The sequence below is a fragment of the Salvelinus fontinalis genome, chromosome 19, assembly GCF_029448725.1.
Source record: "Salvelinus fontinalis isolate EN_2023a chromosome 19, ASM2944872v1, whole genome shotgun sequence".
Classification (NCBI taxonomy): Eukaryota; Metazoa; Chordata; class Actinopteri; order Salmoniformes; family Salmonidae; genus Salvelinus; species Salvelinus fontinalis.
In genome coordinates, this window is record NC_074683.1 from 14,546,121 (window position 1) to 14,564,223 (window position 18,103).

At 40.8% G+C, this 18,103-nt stretch overlaps 1 protein-coding gene across 1 annotated transcript in view; it reads left to right on the forward strand.

The window, feature by feature from the left end:
* The first annotated feature begins 13,104 nt into the window (after window positions 1-13,104).
* esyt3 (extended synaptotagmin-like protein 3) overlaps window positions 13,105-18,103 on the forward strand; it is a 35,064-nt gene continuing 30,065 nt past the window's right edge. Inside the window, exons 1-3 of the mRNA XM_055870902.1 lie at window positions 13,105-13,762; window positions 17,343-17,384; window positions 17,704-17,838. Coding sequence (XP_055726877.1) covers window positions 13,424-13,762; window positions 17,343-17,384; window positions 17,704-17,838 — 516 coding nt within the window. The 5' untranslated portion in view covers window positions 13,105-13,423. The remainder of the gene's footprint in view (window positions 13,763-17,342; window positions 17,385-17,703; window positions 17,839-18,103) is intronic.

Sequence of the window (18,103 nt, forward strand, 5' to 3'; positions counted from 1 at the left end):
TACTGATAATTGAGATGTACAAACTATGACATAAGCGGACGATGAGCAGATAATAGACAATCTGTAATTTCGTTTAAGACATTAATGAACGAGCTAGGACGGGCTTAGTCAATATAACTATTTGATCAGCTCTTTTGAAATGTACAGCAACATAATTCAGAACACGGGCCTTTCTTACAGTATTCTCCCTGTACACCAAGTCAGAACCATATGATAAATAAAGGCGGCATACAAGCAGACAATTTATGCAGCGGCATACAATACATTTTTGGACTCACCTTGTTGTGCTGTGCTCACTTGAAGTTGGTGCGGCAGTCCTTTGTGGGCAATTTTTTTCAGAAAACTTTGTCATCAAAGTCTGGCATTCTCTAGATTTATGGTGCTTTCAAAATAACTGAGAACACTGGGAAAAAACAAGGTAGTCAGTGATCTTCAGGTCAGAGCTCTAGAAAGAGGGCCGAGTTCCCGACTTGCAATTCCGAGTTGGATGACCGTTCAAAATGTATTTTCCCAGTCGGAGCTTGTGAAATCACAAAAATCAGATTTACCAGTTCTGAGTTTCCAGTTGTTTTGAGAGCGTCAGAAGTCATGCTTAATTGACACCATGGCTAATGTTGAATGTTTATAACCTTTTAAGCTTGGTAAAGAGACCCTTAAACATAGACTTGGGACCACACACTCACTCCACTGAATAGCAGGCAAGTGATTGCTTTCCAATGCTTGCAGTTAGCCACTGACTTCTTCCAAACCACTCATTGATGAATTAGCCATTTCCAACTTGTTGTGTAATGTTAATATCCAATGGCCAATGAGCACCGATATGTTTTATCTGTAATTTCTCTTCAAAATTTCTAATGTGACAAGGATTTAAAAGGATTTGCCAGTAGATTGTAGACTTGATTCATGATAATGACTGATACCTTGCTAGATGACATTTTGAAAGTATGGTGTTGACATGATCAGTCCAATCAAAGCTGATATAAGACATAACATGATTTGAAGTAATTTTATATGTGACCAATGACCTTGAGCTTTCTTGGATGGGCACTTCTAATGCACAGGTCCAGTCAAAAGTGTGGACACACCTTCTCATTCCAGGCTTTTTCTTAATTTTACTATTTTCTACATTGTAGAATAATTGTGAAGACATCAAAACTATGAGGTGGCGATAATGGGACTGGCTTCCTCTCTCCCATCAAAACATACCTGCAGACGAGTGACAGATGGATGGATAGAGAGAGAGCATGATTTTGCCTTGTTTTTTTTATTGTAACACGGTCAGTCATCTTAAAATCAGGAGGTGAAATGCAAAACTGACCTTGGGACTGTATTTCAATGTAAAGTATCTCTTTAATAATACTTCCTGTTGACCCGACCGAGTGATATCTCACCTATGATCATGCTGTGCCCTCTGTGTCAGCCAGTTCAGATGCGGGAGGGGTTCACCAAAACAGCTGATATAACCTACAGGATTTAGGGAGAAGGGGGAGAGGGATGACGTGAAGAAGAGAGACTGTTATTGTGTGTGTGTGGTCTCACCTGGTGTCCTCACTAAGTGGCTACAGAGTACTTTATGCTGAAAAACAGACACATGAGGACAAACAATAGAAGATAATGTCAATAGAAGATACTGTATGTGACTCAGACACCTATCGGAGTGTACCTGAAACATTTAAATATAGAGGGCTATGTGTCTCACCACTTGGTTATTGCAAAGCTAACCCCCGGGGAAATCATGACTTTGTAGCAACAGATAATCCAGTGAAAATGGCTATGTTTATGTGGCGTAAATCTGAAAATTAGCAGATTACATATTAAGTTTTTTTTAATTAATGCATGTGAGACTGGTTCCATGTACAACAAGACAGGCAGAGATGGATAAAAAGAACACAGAACAGTTTAATTACCTCTGGTTATGGAAACTTTTGCCAGCAATAAAGCTTCCGCGGCCTGTTCCTCGGACAGTGAACATCTGGCATTGTCTACATTTTGACCCCTTGGTCAGCTCGCTCTCTGAAAGTAAAGAAAACAGCTTATGTTTTATAGATATGGAAACAATAACTGAGATATGACCGTTCAATCTAAAGCAGCAGATGTCATTTTTAGGATATGTCAATACAGCCCATTGCTGCTTACCTGAGATGCCATCTTCGTAGGTGAATGCTTTGACTTCCTTTGTGTCGGAAAAAAGTTGCTTTCAGAACAATTATTTTTGATTGAAAATTAAAAAGGTTTTTCTCTCAACAAAAAGACACAAATGTACCTCCATAGCGTATAACAATTTACCTGTGAATAACCACACCTTCATACAAACGTGCAACTGTATGCAGAATTCTTGACGCACAACCGAAGATGCTGCCATATCCTGCCAGCACGCCCACAAGCGAGCCACTCAGGAGCAGAATGATGCCGGGTGGAAGAGGGAAAGGAATGAGATGGGAACAGCAATTTGTTGCAAGTTGGGGAGGAGGGCTAATAGCTGAACAATAGACTATTCAACCTTTACTAAAGAATAGTCTAATAGCCGAGCTAGGTGTGAAAATCCCCCCTCCTATCACAGACCAGATTTGCCCTAACGAACCAAAGGGGTAGCTTGCTACTCAACGTAATAAAGAAATGACTTTTCAAATAAGTTACCTTACACGTTATGTTGGCTGACAATTTGTTAGCTACGCTGTCCTTACAAACCACATAGCATATCATTACAGCAGTATGTACTGGTATGTTAACTAGCTACCTAACGTTAGTAGTTATACTTGACTTGATTATTCTCGTCATTCTTAGCTTAGCTAAATTGTATAGTCGTTGTGCTTTCTCAATGGATATTCGGGTGCTTTCATAAATTTACTACCCTGGGTATCTATAGGCTGGACAATAGAACAAGTCAAAATTCACCCAAGGCTAAAAAACGGCTTCAGAGCGTTGGCTAAACTGGAACACTAGCGTGAGCCCATAGCAAATTAATGGAATCGAACGTTCGCAGAGCCTGTTTTGACTGGAGTGATGCTTAGAAACCCATTAAATATGTATCCCTTTTAATTTTACCGCCACAATCTGTTCGCCGTACGAAACTGGAAAAAAACAACTTGTGTAGAAAGTAAACGTCCGCACCTCGATGGTGTCAAATGTGCTTATGTCTGCGAAATGAAAAAGTAGGGAAAAAATAAGAACTTCTGACTATTTCTGGTCTAGCGATCGCTGACAAATGAGCTTGCTGTCCAGACTTACATAACTACAAAGAGGGGATTTTCCTGATTAAAATGGTACCCGTGTAACAGTTTTACTTCTCCTCGCCCCTACCTGGGCTCAAACCAGGAACCCTCTGCACACATAGACAACAGCCACCCTCGAAGCATCATTACCCATCGCTCCACAAACGCTGCCGCCCTTGCAGAGCAAGGGGAACAACTACTTCAAGGTCTCAGAGTGAGTGACGTCACTGATTGAACCGCTATTAGCGCGCACCCCGCTAACTAGCTAGCCATTTCACACCAGTGACATCCGACTTGAAAAAAATCGAAATATACACATTGCAAGATATTTGGCGAAATAGACAGACATGCCTATATTTCCCCCATAGGAAACAATGGGAAGGCAGCAGAGTTTCAATATTATTTTAGTTGTTTACATTTTGTTGTTTACATTTTAACTATAAAACAATGTGAGCAGGTCTCATTGCCAACAATAGCGAAGCAGGCATTGTGACGTTGAACAATAAGCTGGGAATAGAACGTTCGAAAGGCAAGTTGGTGCCACGGTGCTCAATAGAACTAATAGGAGATGGCAGGGTGAAGAATTCACTAAAATAAGGCCTGTTTTTTTGCAATTACTTCAAAATGACGGTAAGGAGCTGAGAAATATGGTCATATTATGAAACTGGGCTCCACGGTGGATGCAATGAACTAGTATTCATCAGAAAAGAACGTTGATAAAAATGTGTGTCCAGCCTACTATCTACACGGATTTCAGAGCACTCTCGTCTGAGTGTACCAGAGCACAGAATAATTACTTTACGAGCGCTCAACACCCGCTGAATATGCCCGGTGTCCGTAAACGTTGGGGAAAAAGTGTAATTAAATAGTTTCCAGCAGCACATTTACAGTCACCAATGCTCTGGTTAACACAAAAACTGCCTTACCAGCTCTTCTAGGGCAAGTAAAATGGTCTCATTTGTGTCTGGAAGTAGCTAGCCAACGTTAGCGTGGGTGCTTGACTGCCGTTGTAAGGCCAGAACGCCCAAATCAACCCTACTCCTCAGCCCGAGAGCAAAACGGTCTGAATTTACAAACTGACCATTTTTCTCTGAATGGAAACACTATAAGATGAATCAAATTAATTAAGCCAAATTTCATAAAATCTATCCCATATACTATGTTATTATAAAAAAGGTTTTAAATTCTCTGGTAATGCCAAAACGGAATACTATCAAATGCTTCTCAAAGATGCCCTCTGGTGGTCAAACTAGCAATAACTTGCATTAACAGAAGAAATGGCTGAGAATTAAATGACGTGCCACAGAATGCTGCAGCAGCACACAGGGTGTGCCGCAGTATGAAGCAACTTTTAAATGATCTCCGCATGTGAAGTTTCCCACTGTGAAGCATGGAGGAGGTGGTGTGATGATGTGGGGGTGCTTTGCTGGTGACACTGTCAGTGAGTTACTTAGAATTCAAGGCACACTTAAGCAGCATGGATACCACAACATTCTGCAGTGATACAACATCCCATCTGGTTTGCGCATATGTTTTTCAACAGGACAATGACCCAACACACCTCCAGGCTGTGTAAGGGCTATTTGACCAAGTAGGAGAGTGGTGGAGTGCTACATCAGATGACCTGGCTCCACAATCACCCGACCTCAAACCAATTGAGATGGTTTGAAAAAAGTTGGACCGCAGACTGAAGGAAAAGCAGCCAACAAGTGCTCAGCAAATGTGGGAACGCCTTCAAGACTGTTGAAAAAGCTGGCTGAGAGAATGCCAAGAGAGTGGAAAGCTGTCAAATGCAAAGCGTGGCTACTTTGAAGAATCTAAAAAATATTTTGCTTAGCTTAACACTTTTTTGGTTACTACATGATTCCATATGTGTAATTTCATAGATATTGTCTTCACTATTATTCTACAATGAAGAAAATAGTAAAAAATTAAGAAAAACCATTGAATGAGTAATGTGTCCAAACCATTGACTAGTACTATAACTCTATGGCAGCAACCAAGGGGTTGAATTTCCGATCTCTACCCCTAGATTTGGTGGTGACGTAGTGTCCCCATGAGTGACAGAACACTGAGCCAATCACGGCGCAACTAGAGAACATTACCAAGCCCTATGCTCCGTATTTTCCACTGGCTGCCCCACCACCACAGAAAGCACTGAGCTAGGCTGAAACACCTGCATTTTGGAGCTGCCTTCCTCAAGAAAGCAAAAAAGAGACCAAGTTTGTATGCAGCTTTATTAACTCAATTTTTTTACAATGTTTTCAAACTGACACATATTAATACAAAAATAACATGAAAAACAGCTCTGCCCCACCTCCCCTGAATGAAAGGTTGCCACTGCATTTAAACTCAGCATAAAAAGAAACGTCTCTTTTTCAGGACCCTGTCTTTCAAAGATTATTCGTAAAAATCCAAATAACTTCACAGATCTTCATTGTAAAGGGTTTAAACACTGATTCCCATGCTTGTTCACTGAACCATAAACAATTAATGAACATACACCTGTGGAACGGTCGTGTAACAGGTTACAGACGGTAGGCAATTAAGGTCACAGTTATGAAAACTTAGGACACTAAAGAGGCCTTTCTACTGACTCTGAAAAACAGCAAAAGAAAGATGCCCAGGGTCCCAGCTCAACTGCGTGAACGTGCCTTAGGCATGCTGCAAGGAGGCATTAGGACTGCAGGGCAATATATTGCAATGTCCGTACTGTGAGACGCCTTAAACAGTACTACAGGGAGACAGGACAGACAGCTGATCGTCCTCCCGGTGGCAGACCACATGTAACAACACCTGCACAGGATCGGTACATCCTAACATCACTAAGGTGTATAAAAAAAAAAATAAAAAAAAGGACACAAAAATGGTCAAAGACTCCAGCTGCTACTTGCTGTTAATCTATGCATTGTCAATTTTTTATTTTATTTTATTTTAGTTCAGAACAAATTATTATTTAAAATGACGGCCTAGGAACAGTGGCCTTAATTGCCTTAAATTGTTCAGGGGTAGAGCGACAGATTTGTACCTTGTCAGCTCGGAGATTCGATCCACCAACCTTTTGGTTACTGGTCCAATGCTCTAACCACTAGGCTACCTGCCGTCCCACTTTACCCCTACCTACATGTACAAATTATTTTATTGTGCTACTTTAATATACAGTTTATTTTGGAAATACTATCTTAATTCTATTTCTTGAACTGCATTGTTGGTTAAGCGCTTGTAGATAAGAATTTCACAACAGCTGTTGTATTCGGAGCATGTGACAAATACAATTTGATTTGATTTGAATTTTTTAAATCTTCTATACATGTATAGCAGTGGTTCCATTGTGCAGATGTAAAGCTTATTTCCAGCATTTCGATACATTTTGCCATGGGGTGGATACTTTTTTGTTGTTGTTGCTATTTTAAAGCCCATTTTCTGCAATTCTACACATTTTGACATCGTGTTCATGTGATATCCGAGTGACTTTAACATGGGCTAGTTGATCTGGACATTTCTGACAAGTTATAAATAGCTCCCTAAAGTCTGCAATGACTGACATGACAAGAGGAAAACTGCTAATGCACTACCCCATTTTAAATTGCATCTTGTGCATTTTACTATTACAACTTTGAAGAGTAAGTTGAAAGCCTGACAGTTCCACCATTTATATACAGGAATTAATTATGTAGCCACCATGTTAATTAATATAGGCATTTTAATGAGTTTATTGGAGGAGAAATTCATGAAGTCATGATTGACAGGCTCGTGCCTTAATCCTTCAAGTTTTTTATTTGGTAAACGTGCACACACATAGGTTAATAAAGCATATACATTCATGGGGCATTCACATGCTTGTCGGAAGCGACATGATTGTTTTCAATATTTATGCATTAGTGGAAACCAAGACTTCTCAGGGCAGGTCTGCCGGTTTTGACGAGCAGAAGTGTCTTTTCGTAGCAGGTTAGGATCATTAACGTGGCAGGATAGGATAATTAATGTGGCAGGTTAGGATAATTAATGTGGCAGGTTAGGATAATTAATGTGGCAGGTTAGGATAATTTTATTAGGATCTCCATTACCTGTTGCAGAAGCAGCAGCTACTCTTCCTGGGGTCCACACAATACATGAAACATAATACAGAATGACATAATACAGAACATCAATAGACAAGAACAGCTTAAGGACGGAACTACGTAAAACATTTTTTAAAGGCACACGTAGCCTTCATATCAGTGCATACACTCAAACTATCTAGGTCAAATAGGGCAGAGGCGTTGTGCCAAGAGGTGTTGCTTTATCTGTTTTTTAAAAACCAGGTTTGCTGTTTATTTGAGTATATGAGATGGAAGGAAGTTCCATGCAAATAGGGCTCTATATAATACTGTATGCTTTCTTGAATTTGTTCTGGATTTGGGGAATGTGAAAAGACCCCTGGTGGCATGTCTGGTGGGATAAGTGTGTGTGTCAGAGCTGTGTGTAAGTTGACTATGCAAACAATTTGGGATTTTCAATACATTCATGTTTCTTATAAAAAGAAGAAGTGATGCAGTCAGTCTCTCCTCAACTCTTAGCCAAGAGAGACTGGCATGCATAGTATTTATATCAGCCCTCTGATTACAATTCAGAGCAAAACGTGCCGCTCTGTTCTGGGCCAACTGCAGCTTAACTAAGTCTTTCCTTGCAGCACTGGACCACACGACTGGACAATAATCAAGATTAGACAAAACTAGAGCCAGCAGAACTTTCTTTCTGGAGTGTGGTGTCAAAAAAGTAGAGCATCTCTTTATTACGGCCAGACCTCTCCCCATCTTTACAACCATTGAATCTATATGTTTTGACCATGACAGTTTACAATCTAAAGTAATGCCAAGTAATTTAGTCTCCTCAACTTGTAACAGCCACACCATTCATTCCCAGATTCAGCTGAGGTCTAGAACTTAAGGAATGATTTGTACCAAAAACAATGTTCTTAGTTTTAGAGATGTTCAGGACCAGTTTATTACTGGCAACCCATTCCAAAACAGAAGCTAAATATGTTCGAGTCACGTCCGGGACAAGTTTATCATTTTAGCTAACCCTATGCTTCTACCTATTATAGAAGGGTCCAGACACCTTTTTAGCAATTTCACTTGATTTTGAGAAACTTACTTCACCCGCAATAGACTTCCTCATTGCTCATTCCGCAGTTCCTAAATAATATGTGTGAAATGCTTGATAGTGTATGTGATAGTGTATGTGATGTGAACTGAAAGGTCTTCTTTCTTGGGGACCTGAATATTGACTGGTTTTTATCAAGCTGTCTTGTGCTCGCCAGAGGTAGCCTGACTGCCATTAGGTACCGAGATGAGATCCTCAGACCCCTTGTGAGACCATATGCTGACACATGCACATTTGTGGCCTGCTGAGGTCCTTTTGTAGGGCTCTGGCAGTGCTCCTCCTTGCACAAAGGTGGAGGTAGCGGTCCTGCTGCTGGGTTGTTGCCCTCCTACGGCCTCCTCCACGTCTCCTGATGTACTGGCCTGTCTCCTGGTAGCGCCTCCATGCTCTGGACACTACGCTGACAGACACAGCAAACCTTCTTGCCACAGCTCGCATTGATGTGCCATCCTGGATGAGCTGCACTACCTGAGCCACTTGTGTGGGTTGTAGACTCCGTCTCATGCTACCACTAGAGTGAAAGCACCGCCAGCATTCAAAAGTGACCAAAACATCAGCCAGGAAGCATAGGAACTGAGAAGTGGTCTGTGGTCACCACCTGCAGAACCACTCCTTTATTGGGGGTGTCTTGCTAATTGCCTATAATTTCCACCTTTTGTCTATTCCATTTGCACAACAGCATGTGCAATTTATTGTCAATCAGTGTTGCTTCCTAAGTGGACAGTTTGATTTCACAGAAGTGTGTTTGACTTGGAGTTACATTGTGTTGTTTAAGTGTTCCCTTTATTTTTTTGAGCAGTGTATTTGTTCTATCTTTTCAGGGGGATGAAACTGAAATTGTAGCCAGCTCTGCAATGCTTGTTTGAAAAAGAGAGATACTTTGAAAAAAGTATCATTTTCAATTAATCGAAAATAAGACGTCAATCTGCACAAAGGAAAAAGGCAATTTTTAAACAATGGATGAGCTTTTCTTAGTAATCTACTTGAGAACCATTTAGGGTTCAACTAAAACGTTTTAATCAGTGAAGCTTTTAGAGAGAGGTTTAGTGCTTTTATATTTAATAATCTCAACCCACCCAATTCATTTTCATTATATAGATAGGCACGTTTTATTTTGTCTGGTTTAGTGTCCCAGATAAAGCAAAATATGTTTTGCTCATAGGATTTGAAAACAAATCATCAGGAGTAGGCAGCGCCATAAGTAAGTGAGTAAACTGAGATATGACTAATCAGGGCAATTTTTCCATAAATAGACAAAAGCATCTTCATGGCTGCAGGATCTTGTCTATTTTTACAAGTTTCTATTGAAATTCATTGTGGAGAGCTTATTTATATCTTTTGTGATATGAATACCGAGTATGTCTACTTCAACATCAGCCCATTTTATAGGTAAACTGCAGGGTAATGTAAAACTTGTATTTTTTAAAGGATTCAATACGTAATATTGTACACTTATCATAATTAAGTTTTAGTCCAGAGACTACAGAAAAGTTATCTAGATCTTCAATGAGACATTGCAGGGATATAGCTTGCGGACTTAATATAAAACTTGAGTCATCAGCATACATGGACACCTTTGTTTTTAAGACTTGGATTTCTAATCCTCTAATGTTGTTATTGGATCTGATTTTAATAGCTAGCATTTCGATGGCCATAACAAATAGATATGGTGACAGCGGACACCCTTGTTTAACTCCTCTTGACAAATCAAAACTCTCCGAGAAGTAGCCGTTATTTACTATTTTTGTCGGGTTAAAGTTATTTTGTGAGGTGGTCGGATCTTTTCATGATGGAGTATGTTGTTCCTCCATAGCGTAAAGCTGTTGGTACTCGTCGATTTCCCTCAGGATCTCCTTAGTATCCAGATTGGCTCTTACTGCAACCAGTTGTTTTACGAAAAAATATCAATGAGTCTTTCCCACGACGATAACAGGTGTCTGTAGTACAGCCAGCTAGCACTCGCGGAATGCACGCTAAAAAAGGAACACAAACTTGCAGTCCCAGCCGTAAAGGCTAACCGCGTCGTGGAATCGTTAGCAACAAAACTTTAGTTCAGATTAAAATTGATTTAATGAAACTGTTTTAATATAAACAACAAACCGAGTGTAGACAGTACAATGTTCTGTTTCACGCTCTGATGACATATCTGATGACTATTGTTATTTTACAGCTGCTCTTTAATTATTTCTTACTTTTATTTCTTATTCTTATTTTTTGGGAGTATTTTTTATTTTTTAACTGCATTGTTGGTTAGGGCTTGTAAGTAAGCATTTCACTGTAAGGTTGTATTGTATTCGTCGCTTGTATTGTATTCGTCACATTCAAAATGCCACTACAGGGCTACCAGTTAAGGGCAACAGACCATGCATGCTATATGTGTTAAACAATCAAGAGCAGTTATACCTGAAGTCTGTGTCTATGTCACAGTCACATGTGATTGAAGGAGCCACAAGAAGTCCAAGTGAAATGCCTGATTGGCACTCCTTGAGGAGTGACTGCTTCTACTTGTAATGAAGTCAGACATGTGAGAGGGCAAAGCACAGCTGAAAACATAGCTGAGAGGAACTAGTCAAATGGCACAGATAATACTGGAAAAGGAGACAGAGGTGTTGAGGGACTATTCAACTATGAACAACCTGAACTATAGGAAGTGTGGACTGGTTATCCACCCAAATGCACCATGGCTAGGTGTATCTGTTATATTACTCACTTGAGAGACCTTCATTCGGGCTTGTAGAAGAAAAAGGCCCAAATGCAACAAGCTACATTGACTGTAGATACCTCAAAGTTGAGCATGGCACACACAAGTTGAAGGAGCGCCATTAATATTATTGGGATCAGGGGCAGTTGATGGTCACAGCTATGGAATGGTGGGATTGTGTTGTCCTGTGCCCATGATGATATGTTTGTGGAGCGCATTTACAAAGATACAACTCTCTTCAATAAACTAAAGCAAAAATGTGATGCCTTCTTTTACACATATTAAATCATCGTTATATTTACAATTTAATTAAATAGCAGTGTACTCGTTCACTACACAGCGTGTAGGATTATTTTGAAATAAGAATACAAACGGTTAGAATGCTGGCTAGAGTGACATTAAAATGGCAGAAGCATGGTGTACGCTCAATGGCGCTGCCCATGCTAAAATTGCCTTTTGGTCACTAGAGGCCTCTATCATTCTCTATGGCTCGTACACACTAGCTATCTAGCTTGTAAACACTTGCTACCTAGCTAGTACACCCTATCTAGCTAGTACAACTCTAGCTAACTAGCTAGTTCACACCAACAATGCGTTACGCCTCGATCACACCAACAGCGTAATTGCGCAAAATGGAACGCAGCATTGTCTGGATATGTGTGCAACAAAAGTTCAACATTCCCCTTCTGCTACCATTTCCGTCTACACAGTTTGATGCATACTATCGATAAATCTAATATATGTGTAACCGATGTGAAATGGCTAGCTAGTTAGCCGGGTGCGCGCTAATAGCGTTTCAATCGGTGATGTCACTTGCTCGGAGATCTTGAAGTAGTTGTTACCCTTGTTACCCTCTGCAAGGGCCATGGTTTCTGTGAAGTGATGGGTAATGATGCTTCGAGGGTGGCTGTTTTTGATGTGTGCAGAGGGTCCCTGGTTCAAGCCCAGATAGGGGGAGGAGAGGGATGGAAGCTAAACTGTTACATTGATGCTGTTGACCTGGATCACTGGTTGCTGTGGAAAAGGAGGAGGTCAAAAGGGGGGTGAGTGTAACCGGTGTGAAATGGCTAGCTAGTTAGTGGGGTGTGTGCTAATAGTGTTTCAATCAGTGATGTCACTTGCTCTGAGACCTTGAAGTAGTTGTTTCCCTTGCTCTCCAAGGCCCGTGGCTTTTGTGGAGCGATGGGTAACAATGCTTTGAGAGTCGCTGTTGTTGATGGGTGCAGAGGGTCCCTGGTTGGTGCAGAGGGTCCCTGGTTCGAGCCCAGGTAGGGGCGGGACGGACGCTAAACTGTTACATATAGAACGCACTGCAACTGCCTCTGCAACGCTGCAAGGCGAACACAGTGTTGCATTGGAAATGAATGTACTTCTGGTGTACCAAAATGGAATAACTCTGTCGGTGTGATCGAGGCATTAGATTGTAATGACAGACTACATTTGTGTAGAAATTGCGGGCATGTTCAGCGTGTGCTTGCACGGTTGTCGGAAGTTTTGTACCACTCTGTTTTGGGGTAGTGGGTCAAAGGGTTTGAACCCCACTTGAACACATGATAGTGGAAACAAATGGAGTTGGGTTGGATACATTAATGGTAGGCCACAGTATTTTATACATATTTTTTAGCACATACCTCCCAAAAGGTCTGTGCACAGCCCTAGTGTGACATGTTGCCAAGGCATAGTTACCTAGATTAGACATTGCAGAAAAGAGAGGTCTCTTGAAATGGAAAACCAGTTTTACTACATTCTTTGTCAAGTGAAATCTAAGAGCTATGTTTTTAGACAGGGGCCAGTTTTAATGACTGGCTGCAGGGGCATCAGCTGGATTGCGTTCAGTACGTTTTTACGTTTTGAAACGTTCAATTTAACGGAAAGGTGCTGTACTGATCGACCAGTTGAAAAATGGGGAGGGGTTGGGGAACGCTGTCCTTTAAATACGTCACTCATTGCTTCAAGACACACCGTGCCACACCCACCAAACATACATCAAAGTATTTTCAATAACATTTGGGGAAAACGTGTCGTTCAATACAAACTGTTCTGCAATGTAGCAAACTTTCAAGCGAACTGAACGCACCGTAGGATGCCTCAAGAGGTGTCAGGTTAGGAGAGGTTTTTGGGCGTAGCCACCTGTGCAGGTACTAATACGGAAGTTCCCAACTACTAGATTTGACTCAGATATCAGTCAACAGCCAATGCTACCAAATGAATAGATTTGATTTGACTTCCACAGTCAGGACATGGATAATGCAATGCAGCGTAACGCATTTTTTTAGGAGCGCAAAAGGACTTCAGTAGGGCCCACATGGCCGAACAGCTACCCGTACCGACTACTACTACACCCAGAGCTTAACCTACTGACAAAATGTATTCAGGCGATTCCAAAGGAACCGTCCAGGGAGGAGGATTCGGCGAGCGCTCTGTCCCGGGAACCACGGGGACGTTGAGCCCGAGTGTGGTCAACCAACTCTTGATGGAATTTCTGATGTACTTCGGGAGAGCGCTATTGGTCCTTTATCCTGTGTATTTGACAGGGTACCTCGGGCTCAGCGTCATCTGGATCCTCTTGTGTATGATGCTGATCATTTGGTGGAAGAAAAACCGCAAGTGGAAAGATATCCGAATTGGAACGGCTATGAACTTTATGGATAACGAAACACAAGTGATCCACAACGAGTTGAAAACCTTGAATATGGCAACTTGGGTATGTATTGGTATGCTGTTGATGTAGGCAGAGGTTGTTCCCCATATGTGGAAATGAACTTATGTTACGTGGTACTCTAGCTGACATGGCATAACATATGCACATACACACATACTCAGTCACACACAAAATGAAATTTTTCCTGCTGGATCAGTAGGCGTTTCTACACATTTTACATAACGAATGAACTCATCTAGGCTACAGCTGTTCATGTCCTTGGGGGAGTTCATGTCTGGAAGGTTTTGTGTGACTTAAAGCAAACACAGCTAAAGCTAAGCACTCTTAGAGCCTACATAGGCCTATTTTAAATTTGTGTATGAGCATACAAATTACCCACTAAGACCAGATGCTCAGCACTAGCCTACTTGTATGATTGTTATAGCAATGTAGTGTTATGGTCAAACATGTAGAAGTGTCATTTGTCATCATCTTCCAGCCACTTTCTGCCTCAATAATAATAGTAAGACCTAACATTGCATTCCATTTCTGGGAAATCACAAAGTAGTGGCTGTATTGTTTGGAGAAGCTTTCACCCCCGTATTCTTTCTTGCGTTTGAATCAAGCTGTGGTTTATTGCCAAATTGCAGTGAATGTTGGGCCTCTGTGTTGGGCCTCTGTGTTTTGCCAAAGGCAGTCGTCAGTGCCACATTGACTACTGTGTCCCCAAATAACTGTAGGCTATAGAGCAGTGTTCTTAATCCATTCCTGTGGACATATTAATATTTTAGAGACATCATGGGAATATTTCTGGTGATTTGAAGTGTTGACGTCATAGTTGTGTGATTATGTTGCAGGAGGTTTCACTCATCCATGCCTTACCACACCCATGCCTAATAGGAAACATTGACAAAGATAATGAAGTGCCACTGCTGAGGCTGTTGTACATTTAGAATAGTATTTTGTGAACATGTTGAGAAAAAGTTGAAGCAGTAGTTGTCATTGTTAAAACAATATAGTGGACATTTTGTATTTCACAATGTTCCGGTTTTGTTTTTGGGGGGGTGTGACCTTCATCTCCTGCTCTCCCACAAGGTTTGGAATTACAAACCCTTGATTAGTCATCAGGTCCAGCCTAACCAGTATTTTTCCTTTCAATATCAAAACTGTGGTAGATTAAGACGTCGCAGTTCTATATTCAACCACTCTGACAGTAGCCTGGTCCCAGATCTGTTTTTGCGGTCTTGCCAACTCATATTCATTGTTTGGCATTACAATGGCCATAAGAGTTGGCAATACGGCACAAACAGATCTGGTACCAGGCTACTCTGACACAAAAAAAGGCAATGGAAAGTAAAAAAATATATTAAAAAGGGAAGTTTACAGTGCCTTCAGAAAGTATTCACACCCCTTGACTTTTTCCACATTTTGTTATGTTATAGCCTGAAATAAAAATTGACAAATATTTTTTTTTTCTTCTGTTGTCCTACAAACAATACCCCATAATGTCAAAGTGAAATTATGTATTTTAGAATGTTTACAAATGAATTAAAAATGAAAAGCTGAAATGTTTTGAGTCAATAAGTATTCAACACCTTTATTACGGCAAGTCTAAATATGTTCAGGAGTAAAATATTGCTTAACAAATCACATAATAGGTTGCATGGACTCACTCTGTGTGTAATAATAGTGTTTAACATGATTTTTAAAATTATTTCTAACTCATCTCTGTACCCCAAACATACAATTATCTGTAAGGTCCCCCAGTTGATCACAGATTCAACCTCAAAGACCAATGAGGTTTTCCAATGCCTCGCAAGGGCACCTATTAGTAGATGGGTAAAATAAAGCAGAGATTGAATATCCCTTTGAGCACGGTGACGTTATTACACTTTGGATGATGTATTGATACACCCAGTCACTACAAAGATACAGGCTCCCTTCCTAACTCAGTTGCCGGAGAGGAAGGAAACTGCTCAGGAATTTGACCAAGAGGCCAATGGTGACTAAATCAGTTACAGAGTTGAATGGCAATGAGAGGAGAAGACTGAGGATGGAGCAAAATAACCTAATTGAAAGGGTGAAAAGAAGGAGCCTATACAGATTTTTTTTCCCCCAATACATGCATCATGTTTGCAACAAGGCACTAAAGTAATAATGAAAAAAATAAGTGCAAATCAATTAACTTTTTGTCCTGAATGCAAAGTGTTATGTTTGGGGCAAATCCAATACAACACCTGAGTACCACTCTCCATGTTTTCAAGCATAGTGGTGGCTGCATAATGTTTTGGGGTATGCCTGTAATCGTTAAGGTCTGGGGAGTTTTTCAGGATAAAAAAATAAATGGAATGGAGCTAAGCACAAGCAAAATTCTAGAGGAAAACCTGGTTCAGCCTGCTTTCCACCAGACACTGGGAGATGAATTTTCCACCAGACACTGGGAGATGAATTTTCCACCAGACACTGGGAGATGAATTTTCCACCAGACACTGGGAGATGAATTTTCCACCAGACACTGGGAGATGAATTTTCCACCAGACACTGGGAGATGAATTTTCCACCAGACACTGGGAGATGAATTTTCCACCAGACACTGGGAGATGAATTTTCCACCAGACACTGGGAGATGAATTTTCCACCAGACACTGGGAGGTGAATTTTCCACCAGACACTGGGAGGTGAATTTTCCACCAGACACTGGGAGGTGAATTTTCCACCAGACACTGGGAGGTGAATTTTCCACCGAATTTTCCACCAGACACTGGGAGATGAATTTTCCACCAGACACTGGGAGATGAATTTTCCACCAGACACTGGGAGATGAATTTTCCACCAGACACTGGGAGATGAATTTTCCACCAGACACTGGGAGATGAATTTTCCACCAGACACTGGGAGATGAATTTTCCACCAGACACTGGGAGATGAATTTTCCACCAGACACTGGGAGATGAATTTTCCACCAGACACTGGGAGATGAATTTTCCACCAGACACTGGGAGATGAATTTTCCACCAGACACTGGGAGATGAATTTTCCACCAGACACTGGGAGATGAATTTTCCACCAGACACTGGGAGATGAATTTTCCACCAGACACTGGGAGATGAATTTACCTTTCAGCAGGACAAGAACCTAAAACACAAGGTCAAATCTACACTGGAGTTGCTTACCAAGAAGACAGCGAATGTGGCTGAGTTATAGTTTTGACTTAAATCTGCTTGAATGGTTGTCTAGCAATGATCAACAACCAATTTTAACTGAGCTTGAAGAATTTAGAAAATAATATGGAAATATTGTTCAATCCACCGTGTGCAAACATTTCTAAAAACATGTTTTCACTGTTATTATGGGGTATTGTGTTTAGATGGGTAAGACAAAATATAATTAATAATTTTTGAATTCAGGCTTTAGCACAACAAAATGTAGAATAAGTCAAGGGGTATTAATACTTTCTGAAGGCACTATATGTCAAATAAAATGTGCTTCTGATTGGTTTCTTTGTCTAATATGTCCATCTCCCTGCATACAATGTAGACCTATCCAAAGTTCAAAAGTAAGTCTTTATTAAATGACGATGGGTCATCTTCATTATCTGGACTCCTGCCAACTCACAGAAAATTTGTCTCTTCTCTTCCCAAAGGTACACTTTCCCGAACTTGAGAAGGTTGACTGGCTCAACAAGGTAAAATAATGTTTTTTCCATTCATGCTGGTCACTCTTTGTCTGTTGTGCTGTTGTCACCTCAGCAATGGAGTTGGCCCGACGGCACAAACAGATCTGTTTCGTGTAGTCTTGGGGAGGGTCTGGTCATGAACTGTTTTAAACATCGACATGTTGCCCACAAAGATTTCAAAACAACATTGTTTTCAATGACATATCACATACACAACCTCTCAAAGTTATGCTCTACATTTTGTTTATCCACACAATGATTTGGTCATGCTGATTGCAACTAGTTCTCTTGTCGTTCTTTGGTCATATGTCTGTGTGTTTGTCTTTAGATTTTGCTGCAGGCGTGGCCGTTCTTTGGCATGTTCATGGAGAAGCTCCTCAAAGAGAAGATCCAGCCATCCATCAGATTGTCCAGCCCATACCTCAAAACATTCACCTTCACAAAAGTCCACTTTGGTCATACAGTGAGAGAGCTTTTGTTGTGTTAGCATATCAGGTTTCACCTCGTGGTTCTAGGTTTGTATAAATTCTAGTACCTGGGGCCTCATTTATCAACCGTGCTTAATTCCTCACGAAATGTTGGCGTACGTGGAGATAATAGGATTTAAATTCTCAACATTTTTCTGATCAAAGCCACATTTAACAAATAAGCTGTAAAAACATTTTGTTAACCAAATTTGAAACTTTCTCATTGACCTCCATATAAAAACTCCTTGCTTGGTGAGTACA